Consider the following 12,749-nt stretch of genomic DNA (forward strand, 5'->3'; position numbering starts at 1 on the left):
TTCCAACTTTCTTCTTTTTAAATAACTGAGTCCATTCAATGTTACCCACATATGCAGGGGTGTAGGGTCATCTACTGGGGCTTGAACAACCTTCTAGTGATCATTGCCCTAAAGAAAAATGACGCAGTTTTTCAGCAGCCATCAGGAAACTGTAGGCTTCACCTACTTTATTTGAGGTTCTTTAAATGTTTAATACCTCCCTTCCAACCCACCTACCCTAGATAGAGAAAGGAGAATGGTTGTTTATAACCATGAGCAGCCTTACGACTGTTGCACCTGTGGGTACATCGTGCCCAGCAGGTTTGTATTGCAGCATTCAGGGTCCAGAGCACCACTGATGTCTCGTGTCCTCCAGCACTTTCCAGCATTACGAAAGCTGGCTTCAGTTGCAGGATCAAAGGCTCCAGTGCAGCTTCTTCATGCACACGCTTCGTTTTTGTTAGCCCTTCTCCATGCCTCCTTGTCTTCCCATCCTCTTTACCCCACTATCTGCTTGAAACCTGTCTGTACTCAGTATTGATATCCCGTCCCCTTGAATGAGTTCTCCAGGTTAAACCCACGAAACAATAGATTTGAAGCAAGGGTCTGTTTATCAGAGAGAACATGCAGCATTTCCCTTTGTGCCTGGTGACCTCACTCAGTTTAATTTTTCCAGTTCCATCCATCTGCCTGCAAATTTCATGATTTCATTTTTCTTCACAGCTGGGTAATAAATATTCCATTATATATATGTAGCACATTTTTATTATCCATTTTCTGGTTGTTGGATATCTAGGTTGATTCTGTTTCCTAGCTATTGTGAATAGAGTGTCAATGAATATGGATGTGAGTGTTTCTGTAATAAGATAAAAGTCGTTCGGGTTTGTTTATCCAGGCGTGCTATATCTGTTCTGTTTTCTAACACTTGCTTTTTATTTTTCCGCTGTAGATCATGGTTTTAGAGAACTATGAAGACAGGCTTGACAAAGACTGATAGAGGCTGTATGAACGTGTAGCTTTCTCTCATAACACTGAATTACTCTTTGGGCCTTATGGGCTCCAGTTGCTTCTCATTGTTTCTCTTGTTCCAGCTCCCTGTGCTCCTGTTCGTGGGCCAGTTGTTTTCTCAGCCTTAAGGAAAGCTGTGTTATGTTTCCGCTAAACCCACAGGAAAGTTGTGCGGCCTGGACGTGTAACTTAATCTTCCTTGGCTTGACCTCTGTGGAGTCTCATGGAGGAGGAGGATCTTAGCATAGAACTTTAATTCGAATCCTAGTCTTCGAGAGTTTAGCCTTCTTGCTTGCCCTGTCCTCCTTTTGCACCCCTCCTTCCTACTCCCGCCCCCTTCCCTCCCCTCCCCTGCCCTTGGTGTGGCCATGGTAGGTAGAGATATGGGGTTTGAGAGGTCCTTATTAAGAGTGCTAGCTGCTCTTTCAGAGGTTCAGGGTTCTAGTCCCAGCACCTACACAGTGGCTAACAACTGCCTGAACTCCAACTTGAATGGTTAAAGCTTATTTATTAACCAACCTGATGCGAGTCCTGGGAACTGAACTGGGTTTCTTTGGAAGAGCAGCAAGTGCTCTTAACCACCGAACAGCAAGGACTAAATCACCGAGCCATCTCTTTAGTTCTTAGAATAAAATTTCCTAAGGAAACTAGTTTATTTGGAGCCAAACTCTTAAATAACTTTCTGGGTATTTGTTTAAAAGATAGATCATTGGGAATTTTGGAGTCATGAATTCTTGACAATTTTAGGTTTTAAATAGTAATTTCCTGAATGGTGGGGCTTTTAAAAGGTCACCAGGGAGGGACTTCAAGGTTCTTTGTTCCTGGCACCACCTTTAGTATCAACCTCTTACTAAAGGAATTCCTGAGTTTAGTAGTTGTATGTGTTTGTTACATTTATAGATAGGTGTGTTTGGCACATGCCTTAGGCAGAGTTAGATAGCTCTGTGATTTTGATGCCAGCTTGGTCTACAAAGTGAGTTCCATAACAGCCAGTGCTATTACACAAAGAAACCCTGTCTTGTTGAAAAACAAAACAACAATTAAAAAGTTATATTTATTTATTTACTTAATTTGTGTGGTGGTGTTGGTGAGGAGGCTGTGCCACAGGACATTTTTTATGGAGATGGGTACACATTAAAAGATCAGAGGACAACTTGAGGGAGGAGGCTCTCTTTTTACCATGTAGGTCTCTGGAATAAAATAGGTTGTCTTAGCCGGTCGTTGATGGCACACTCCTTTAATCCCATTACTTGGGAGGCAGAGGCAGGCAGATTGCTGTGAGTTCGAGGCCAGCCTGGTCTACAAAGCGAGCCTAGGATAGCCAAGGATACACAGAGAAACTTTGTCTTGGAAAAACAACAGAAAAGAAATTAGGTTGCCTGGCTTCCTGCAGACCTCTCTTGATAGGGCGTGGGGAGTGACCCTGGAGGCTGTCTGGGGGCAGGGTCTCTTTTAGGTGCTCTGACAGCAAGCTTTTAATAAGGAGAGGGACATGATATTAGCTGTTAGATTTTAGGGTCCAACACAGCTAAGGCCCTGGGATGGAGTCTGTGGACTGTGTGGACTGTTTTTCTAGTTGGCGGCGTCCCTCTAGCTTAGCAGTAACTAACGTTTGTTTTTTGTGTCTCTGCTGTAGGTGCAGGCTATCACTCTGAATCCAAAGCCAAGGAATATAAACATGTATGCAAACGAGCTTGTCAGAAGGTATGAGCACAGTGAGTGTGACGCTTGTGACCTTGCTCAGGGAACTTTACCTTGAGATTCAGAGGGTTAGATTTCATTTCTAGTGAAGGCTGGCTGGATCCCCAAGTTGTTAGACTTGTATTTGCTGGGCCTTAGTCCTCACTTCTTCCTATGCTTTGTGTTTTGTAATTATGGTCACATATAACCATATCATTTTAAACATTTCCACAACCATTTAATTCAACGGAAAGGTAGGAAACACTGTTCTTGTTAATGAGGTCAATGTCTTTTCTTTCTTCCTTTAAAAATAATTTACTTTTTAGAGCACATGCGCGTGTGCGTGCGCGCGCGCGCACACACACACACACACACACACACACACACACAGAGTTTTGTTTGTTTGTTTGTTGTGCTTTTCAGACAGGATCTCACTTTGAATTTCTTGCTGGCCTGGAACTCATCTGCCTTTTCCTCCTTATAAATAAATGCTCAGTGTTTTTTTTCTGATGGGAAGTTATGTAGGAAAGAAGGAAGGAAGGAAGCAAATAAGTGCTTTCCTTGATGTTCTTTTTTTTTTTAAGGTTTGTTTATTTATTGTTATGTATACAGTGCTCTATTTTCATGTACACCTGCACACCAGAAGAGGACACCAGATCTCATTATAGATGGTTGTGAGCCACCATGTGGTTGCTGGGAATTGAACTCAGGACCTTTGGAGGAACAGGCAGTGCTCTTAACCCCTGAGCCATCTCTCCAGCCCTTCCTTGATGTTCTTGAGCCCTGTCCTGCTCTCCAGCCTGGGAGTAGCAGGTGCCTGTCTTCCTAGTATGGGAACATCCAGACAGGCAAGTGAAATACTCACATAAGTAAAGTACAACAAAAAAGTTGAATTAAAAGTATATTGTTAGTTTTGGTCTTTGTCTTTGTTAGTTAGAGCTTTCATAATTCAATTAAAAGCCATTTTCCCCCCTATTTTTTCCCTGAGTTTAGGCCTAAGAAAGGAGACTTTTCAAGACCTGTATTCTGTAGAATGTATGACAAAAGAATATTTTGCTGTAAGAAGACTTTATCAGGAATATTTTGAAATATACTATTTTCACCTGTAGCTTTTTTTCTTTTTAAATTAATATACATTCCCCATCTGTCATTTTGATGCCCAGGCTTGACTTGAATTCCTGAACTCAGGTATTCTTCTGCCTTGGCCTTGTATCTGAGATTAAAGGTGTGAGCCGCATGGTTAGCTCTATCCGAAGACTGTGTGACACAACCAGTTGTTTTTGATAGGCATGGATTGAGAGAAATAGTGGAAGAGAAGTAGCTAGGTCTGAGATGTACTTCTTTATATGAAATACGCATTATCAGGATATCTTTAAAATTTTTTTTTTCAAGACAGGGTTTCTCTGCCTTGGCTGTCCTAGACTTACTTTGTAGACCAGGCTGGCCTCGAACTCACAGCAATCTGCCTATCTCTACCTCCCGAGTGCTGGATTAAAGGTGTGCGCCATCACTCCCGGCCAGGATATCTTAACTGAACTATACTCATCATTTCTGTGGCTGTTTTGAATGCTCTATGACGAGTGAAATCCTTTCACTGACTACACTCCTTGTACCTTGCATTTAATGCCTAACTTTAAGTTGTTTTAATTTGGGTAGTATTAAGAATGATAATTTGTTAGATAATTAGTTTGAGTAATAAACATTACTTTTCTTTTTTGTTTTTTGTTTTGAGACAAGGTTTCCATGTGTTGCCCTAACTGTCTTGGAGCTCATTATGTAGACCAGGCTGGCCTCGAACTCAGAGATCCACCTGTCTCTGCATGCACCATCACCGCCCAGCAACACTACTTTTCTACCTTATAGTGGCTGAGTCCAACGTGCAGCCCTTAGGTCCAGTGTATCCAAGATGAAGCCCAACATAAACACAGTTTCATGCCACAGTGTCAGCAGGCCAGACACCCCTGCCTTCAGGTGTGGGGTGGAAATGCTGACCAATTTTTATTAACTCTGAGCGTCCATATATTTTAAACCTTTCTGAAGTTTATGGTATGTTTCAGAAGCTGGTTTTACATTTTTCCTCTTGCTTTGACAGGCAATTGAGAAGCTACAGGCTGGTGCTCCTGCGACAGATGCTGTCACTGCTGCTCTGGTGGAACTTGAGGTATTTCTTTTCTTTTTATGTTTTATTTAAAATATTTGAATTGCCAGGCGTGGTGGCGCACGCCTTTAATCCCAGCACTCGGGAGGCAGAGGCAGAGGCAGGCGGATCGCTGTGAGTTCGAGGCCAGCCTGGTCTACAAAGGGAGTCCAGGACAGCCAAGGCTACACAGAGAAACCCTGTCTCGAAAAACCAAAAACAAACAAACAAACAAACAAACAAACAAAAAACCAAATAAAATATTTGAATTTACGTTCTTTATTTTTTAAATGGCATGAAGAAGCTGAGTTAGTCAGCCATAAGTCATGTAACCAGTGTTTCCCACCAATATCAGCAAAGTTATGTAAAAGATCTTGATGCTAAGAGTTTCACTGGAGGCTTAACTGAGTAATCAAAGTTAGTTAATTCTTTCTTCCTCTTATAGGAGTCATGGTTGTACATTCACTGGTGATGGGTGTTGTCAGTCGGACAGTTCCAGGCTTACAGTGAGCACCGAGGACTTGAGTGAGGAGGCTCTAGGTGTTCCATAGTGAGGTACTCTCAGTTCACTGACTGTAGTAGTGAGGGGTTGAGACTTTTGAGGAGACTGAAATGTGGAGAGGATGGATTTGTGAGTTGACGAGATTATTAGAGACGGCTGTTTTCCTGGCTATGAAGAGTTCTTGAGGAGGATAGTTAAGGCAGATAAGTAATGGCGGATGTGAAGGAGAAGGTGAGAGGTAAAGGAGTCATCCCCAAGCTGACAGCTGTGGGCCTCTGGTTAGCCTTTTCTGTCAGGTCATCGTCAAATGCCTTTCCTGGTAGCTCAGGAGTTGACTGAAGGTCCTAGCCATGTTTCCTCTCATTTAACTGTAGAGCTGCACTTTCAATCGTTTCTTTGTAGATTTTAACCAATCTTTGTAACATATCTAAGTTCATGCTAATACAGTCAAGGTAGGTGGGGTGTGTGTGTGTGTGTGTGTGTGTTGTGTGTGTGTGTGTGTGTGTGTGTGTGTGTGTGTGTGTGTGTGTGTTGTGTGTTGTGTGTGTGTGTGTGTGTGTGTGTTGGGGAAGCAGGGTTAGGGGGAGAGGGAGAGAGGTGTTCTGTTGAAGTTTGGCCCCTGAAGCATCTGATGTTGGGACTTGTTTGTGCTTGCTTATAGTGACCTATGGTATCAGTAATAGTTGCGTGCCACTGGGTGCGTCAGAGCCTGCCTGCTGCTCTAATACTGCCTGTTGACTCAGTTCTATCTGTAATCGGATAAACATAATTCCTGCTTACATAGTCATGAAGATTATTATTTCCGATCACCGAGAATACTGTATAGATCATAGTAAAATCACTTCATAACTCTAATAACTTTTTATGATGTGCTCTGCAACTATTAATGACCAGTTTACAATGTCAACGTTTTTAGATGTAGATAAAAGAACATAAGTGACATGAAAAGGAAGGTTAATGTACTTACTGTCAAATCTTCCTTTATTCAAAATACATAGTACTGTCCCTTTTATAGAAGGTGATGTCAAAATTATCAATTTCTGGAGTTGTTATAGGTTTGGGGAAAAAGCTTAATGAGTAATTAGACATATACTATTATGGCAGTCATAAACACAAAATTATATAAAACTAACTTAAAAATTTTTAGAGTAACTTTAATTTTTGTGAGTTAAAGCTGTATCATGTTGAATAGTTGATTCTGTTTTCCCCTTGCTTTCATACGTGATTACTTATTCATACTTAAATTAAAAACTACGTTTTGGTTGTGTGCAGTGGCGCATTCCGGTAATCCCAGCACTCAGGGAGGTAGAGGCAGGTGGATGGATCTCTGTGAGTTCAGGACCAGCCTGGTCTACAAAGTGAGCCCAGTACAGCCATGGCTACACAGAGAAACCCTGTCTTCAAAAACAAAAAAACAAAAAAAAAAAAAAAAAAAGAAGAAGAAGAATGCTCTCTACCTTGATTAAAAAGGCAAGATTTGTTGGGCAGCTCAGGGAAAACATTAAGGGAAAAGATGGTATGCATTGCTATTTCAGTAGTAGATGGAAGTAAGATAAGCAAAGAGGAAATTCCAAGCCAAGGAAATAACTTTGGTCTGAGCTATAGAAATTAAAAAAAAAAAAAAAAAAAAGGTAATCAGCAGGCCTATCAGCTAATATATGGGGATGCAGTGTGAGCTTCTGAGAGAGCTGATCTGCCCGACCTAGACACTGAAAGGTATTTTTCCTTCAGGTTCCTTTTGAGATTTATTTTATTTTATGTGTATGAGTGTTTTGCCTGCTTGTAGTCCTCCTTTCTCAGATTCTTGAGTACTGGGATTATAGATATGCGATGGCCAGTCCTGGTTGTCACGACGCACTTGGTAAGAGGGAGCAGTCAGTTGGGGAATAGCTTCTATCAGATAGGCCTGTGCGCATGCCTTTGAGGCATTTTAATTGTTAATTGATGTAGGAGCCCAGTCCATTCTGTGTGGTGCCAGCTGTGAGCAGGTGAGCCTGGGCTGTAGGAGAAAGCAGGATGAGGCAGCCAGAGAGAGCAAGCCAGTGTCCTCTATGGCCTCTGCTTCAGCTCCTGCCTCAGTTTCCTGTCCTTACTTCCCCTAATGATGGACTGTGACCTAGAGGTTGTAAGGCAAAGTAAACCCTTTCCTTTCCAAGTTTCTTTTTGCCATGGTGTTTATCACAGCAATAGGGAAACAAACTAGGGCTAGGTGTCATATCTTTATGGAAATTTATGTTCATGGTTTAAATGCTAAGGCTACACGAACTGGAAGGGGTTTCCTGTGTGTTAAGAATTATATGGTCATGGCCTTTACTGTCCTCTGCAGTTTCTGTCACCTTAAGTGTTTGAACTATATTACATTAGACCCAGATAGATTTTCTTTCTTTCTTTCTTTCTTTCTTTCTTTCTTTTTTTTTCTTTCTTTCTTTTTTAGATACGGTTTCTCTGTGTAGCCTTGGCTGTCCTAGACTCGCTTTGTAGACCACGCTGGCCTCGAACTCACAGTAATCCACCTGCCTCTGCCTCCCAAGTGCTGGGATTAAAGTGTGCACCACCATGCCCCGCTCAGGATAGCTTTTCATATGAAGAGTTCAGGTTAAGAACTATTGTAATAGTTTGGATCAATGAGAAGATATAATATATTCTGAAGTCTTCTCTGCTTAGATGAATAAAAGTAATTCTGAGTTCCTTGAGCATTTTGAAATGAGAAAAATCACAGAAAATCTGATTTATATTGTTTTACATTGGAGAGTAACATTCATGTTGAAGGTTAATATTTAATATTGATTTCTAATTTTAGTATAATCAGTGGTTACTCCATATCCAAACAACCACACAGAGAGACTAGGGTATGTTTAATTAGCCTAGAGCACTATGCTGCTCAAAAACTACTCTGTCCTAAGCCTTGAAGCTAGAATAGTTTCCTCCCATTCAGATTCCCCACATTACATTTGCCTTTAACTCGTATCCTAGGTGTGGCTCACTCCTCCTGGGGCTTCCTAGTCCTTTCCATGTGCTTTCCTTCCTTGGCTTCCTGCTCTTTCTCCTCCCTTCACTGGACCAGGATGTTCTATCCTGTTCTCTGTTATTGCTCAGCAATGGCTAGTTGGCTTTTATTGGCAATACAGAGAATAGATGGTGACATGTTTATATAAACTTGAGACAGGAGATACTTAGAATAAATGTCACAATGCAATGTCCTATTGAAATCAGATAGTGGGGTAGAAAAATCAGCATTTGATTGAACAAGGGGAAATTGTACACAGTCCTCAAGAACATTATGCCACCATATTCATCTTTAGGTTTAATCAGCCTCTTCAGTTAAATATTGTCCTAGATGTGTCTAATACTGTAGACTTTGGAAGATGCTTTTGTTGGGGTGATGTGAGGAGATACGGTCCTTGAATTTTTGATACTCTTGATTCAGACACCCCAAAGATGAAATTACAGATAGCATCAAATACTGATTCATTCAAGAGGGTGGGTGGGTTCATGCACCTATGTGTATGTGTGTATTTATGTTTTTTAAAAATTAATTAAAAAAAGATTTATTTATTATTATGTATACAGTGTTCTGCCTGCATGTATACCAGCAGGCCAGAATAAGGCACCAGATGTCATTATAGATGGCTGTGAGCTACCATGTGGTTGCTGGAAATTGAACCTCTGGAAGAGCAGTCAGTGCTCTTAACCACTGAGCTATCTCTCCAGCCCCTAAAATTAATTTTTTGACACATAATCTCTCTGTGTAATCCTAGATGTTATGTTGTTTTTGTTTTTTCCAGATGCTAGAATTGATGTGAATTCCTTGAATATGTTCCTAATTACAGATTGAAGTAAATGATATGAAATGGTTTAATGGTTCTTACTTTCTGGCAAGGATATCTAGCCTTGAATTCAATAAAGTGTGGTCATTTGTGTTTTCCTAAACAGTGACTTTCTTTTTTTTTTTTTTTTTCTCCCTTCCGAGACAGGTTTTCTCTGTGTAGTCTTTCCTGTCCTGGACTCACTTGCTTTGTAGACCAGGCTGACCTTGAACTCACAGAAATCCGCCTGCCTTTGCCTCCCAGAGTGCTGGGATTAAAGGTATGTGCCACTGCTGCTGGCTGACTGTTCTTATACTAATCAACTTTATATAGTAGAAGAGGAAGAGACAAGGTGACACAAAAGGGACTTTTCACATTCACCTTCCCTACCTTGGCATATACTCTGTTGCTCCTTTTCCCCCCTTAATTTTCTTTTCTTTCTTTTGAGATAGGGTCTAATGTAACACAAGCTTGTTTTGGACTTGCTAAGTATCCAGGGGTGGTTTTGAACTTTTGGTCCTCTCTTCTACTTCCCAAGTACTGGATTACAGGCATGTGCCATTGTGCCTGGGTCCCCCTTTAAGCCCCCTTGAATTGATTGTTTTGGTTAGCACACAAAAAAGTGGGTTTTATTTTGGCATTTCTGCAAGAATATATGCAGTGGTTGGGCCTGGACTCTGTTTTTAGGTTCTTGGGCTATTATACAAAGAATTGAAAATAAGGGCTGAGAAAGATTGGCAGAAGAAGCAAGATAATTTGATTTAGATTTAAGAGAGAGGTACACTATCAAGGTTGACAGGGGCCACATGAGTAAATACACTCAAGGGCTTCAGGCTACAGCATTGGGCCTCTTTTTGTGGGGCCAAAGGGAAACAGCTGGTCACTAAGGGCCATAGTTTGGGTGGTTCTCTATTTTGCTTGATAGCTTAGGCCATATATTAATTTTTCAACTGTGTGTATTCCTCCCCATAATACATTTGATTCTCTTCCAATGTTTATCTTATAGGCCTAAGATGGTAAGATAATGAGGACAGCTTTGTCTCTCTTCTCATACACTCACGTATTAGCTCTTCTGCTCTTCATACTTGGATATTTTGGGATTATTCTTAAATAGAAGTTGTCTAAATTTGATGGTTAGGGATAGGGAAACATACACTACTGCTTAGAACTGTGAGTAGCCTACTCTGATGCAGTGGAGGCAGTTAAGGGGTTCTGTGGTTGCTAGGTGTATTGTTTGGAGAGAGAGAGGCGTGTGTACAGTACTGGCAGGTCTGTGGACTAGGCTGCCAAGGACATTATTACAAGACTGTGTGCATCACCCAAAAGCAAATAAGGGACCCAGAGTACCAAACTGTTTCCTGTGCTTGCTTCCTCCTTTTACCCCTCCCACTTCTTCTTTTTAGAAATCTAGTGTGTGCTTGTTTCTTACATGTGTATACTGAAGTTTGCTTATTTCCCCCCGCACCCCTTTACTCTCTCACTCTTCCCCTTAAATCTTTCCCAGGAAGCCCTGCTCCTATTTTGGTGTGTGTGTGTGTGTGTATGTGTGTGTCAGTCTGTCTGTCTGTCTGTGTGTGTGTGTGTGTGTGTGTGTGTGCATGTGTGTGTATATATATATATATATATATACACACATATACACCACTGAGTTTAATTTTGGCTGTTTGCATGGTCATGAGAGAGTGAGGAGTTATATTGTACTTTGTTCTTGTACAAAGGTTGTACAATCTACCTAGACTCATAATTTTCCAGATTTTCTTAGAAATGCATGATTTAGTCCATTATAAATACACATGTCATCATCTTCATTTTTTAAATTTTTTTATTTTTATTTTTATTTTTTTTGTTTTGTTTTTTTTGAGACAGAATCTCTCTGTGTAGCCTTGACTGTCCTGGACTTGCTTTGTAGACTAGGCTGGCCTTGAACTCATAGCAATCTGCCTGCTTCTGCCTCCCAAGTGCTGGGATTAGAGGCATGTGCCACCACCACCTGGCGTGTCATCATCTTCAAATGACCATTTTTTGACATAAGAGGTGGTATTTCTTTGTTTAAATAGTGTGTGGGCACTGGCATGGCAGTCCTCACCTAGGATTCTGACTTATTTCACCCTTTCAGGTTTTGGGAGGGAAGATGACCACTCCTGTGTGATAAGTGTTCTGTGCTGTGAAAATGCAGAGGTGCTTCCAAGTTCATTTTGTCTTCAAATCAGTTTGGACATTGTAGTTTGGAGATTGATGTTGAATTTATTTAGCCTTGTTCTTTTATAGATTGTACAGATTATCCGTAGAGCAAATGAGGATGTGAATTCTGTTTATTGGGCATCACAGCAGAGAAGATAATATTGGGAACCAATTTGGTGTTTGGCCTTCCCAATCAGGTGTCAAGGTGGCTAGGAAACCCACAACTCCAAGGCCTGGCATGGCATCCTAGCTCTGAGGGAAGGGTATCTGAATCATGGTACGAAATGCTTGGCTGGTTGGCTTTTCTGGTACTTGGGTGGAAGGGCATCCTAAAACATGGGAGCTCAGGGTCCACACAGCTCTGAGGAAAGGTGTCCTGAAACACCGGAGCTCAGGGTCCACACAGCTCTGAGGAAAGGTGTCCTGAAACACCGGAGCTCAGGGTCCACACAGCTCTGAGGAAAGGTGTCCTGGGACACGGGAGCTCATGGACCACACAGCTCTTAGGAAAGGTGTCCTAGGACACGGGAGCTCATGGACCACACAGCTCTGAGGAAAGGTGTCCTAGGACACGGGAGCTCAGGGTCCACACAGCTCTGAGGAAAGGTGTCCTAGGACACGGGAGCTCATGGACCACACAGCTTTGAGAAAAGGTGTCCTAGGACACGGGAGCTCAGGGACCACAGCATTAGGAAGGTTGAGTAGATTACGTTTGGCACCGTTTCTTGCCTTTGGACCTTTGTACAATCCAGTGGGTTGCTTCATTATAAACTTGAAGACTTTCATGACGTTATTTCTTACCAACATGGCTGGCATTTTGAAGAAAAGAAGAAAGTAGCTATTTATATCACTACATATTTGTGTTATTATATTTGATACTGTGATGCATTCATGTGTGTCTCTATATCCTTTTGTACATAGAACCACTGCATGCATCTTTAGGAACTCCAGACTGCTGGTCACCCTGAGTAGTCTGTGGTCGGGAGGTCCTGGTCTAGTCCTCTGTTCACCTCTAGGAGTTGCCCACACTCCTTTCCTGGACATTGTACGTTTCAGACTGAAATTGTCTGTGTGGCTGAGGCATTGGAGAAATAAAATACCACAAGCCTATTGGTGTTTCAAATGTGTGGTGGTCATGAAGATGGTGTGGCTTGATGCTGTTGTGTGGCATCTGTGGATGGAAAAGCACGTTAAGGAGGGCAGATATTTATGATAGCAAGTTTGCTTGAGGGGTCCTCTGGGATCACATGTTTACTGACACCTGCACATCACTTCAGATTTTTTTTAATTTTTAAAAATATTTATTTTATTATGTGTATGTATGTATCTGTGTGTGGGTATATGCATGTGAGGGCAGGTGTCTGGGAGCCAGAAGCATCAGATCTCCCAGAGCTGGAGATGTCAGCAGTTAATATACCCAGCATTTATGGTGAGAACCAAGTTATTCCTCTGGAAG

The 12,749-nt window shown here is 41.6% G+C and overlaps 1 protein-coding gene across 11 annotated transcripts in view; it reads left to right on the top strand.

Moving 5' to 3' along the window:
• TASP1 (taspase 1) overlaps nt 1-12,749 on the top strand; it is a 218,486-nt gene that overhangs the window by 18,229 nt on the left and 187,508 nt on the right. For 8 of the 11 annotated variants that reach the window (XR_014777659.1, XM_084774559.1, XM_084774564.1 and 5 more), the window contains exons 3-4: nt 2,624-2,691; nt 4,760-4,828. The exons of 1 other annotated variant lie outside the window; for it this stretch is intronic. Coding sequence is in view for 7 of the 10 variants with exons in the window: in XM_084774559.1 (XP_084630685.1) it covers nt 2,624-2,691; nt 4,760-4,828 (137 nt within the window). In the remaining 3 variants the exon portion in view is untranslated. Of the gene's footprint in view, nt 1-2,623; nt 2,692-4,759; nt 4,829-5,249; nt 5,360-12,749 lie in introns of those variants that run through there. 2 more of the 11 variants (XM_084774561.1, XM_084774560.1) reach the window with 2 other exon arrangements.

This window comes from Acomys minous (genome assembly GCF_964271855.1).
Source record: "Acomys minous genome assembly, chromosome: 3".
Taxonomy (NCBI): domain Eukaryota; kingdom Metazoa; phylum Chordata; class Mammalia; order Rodentia; family Muridae; genus Acomys; species Acomys minous.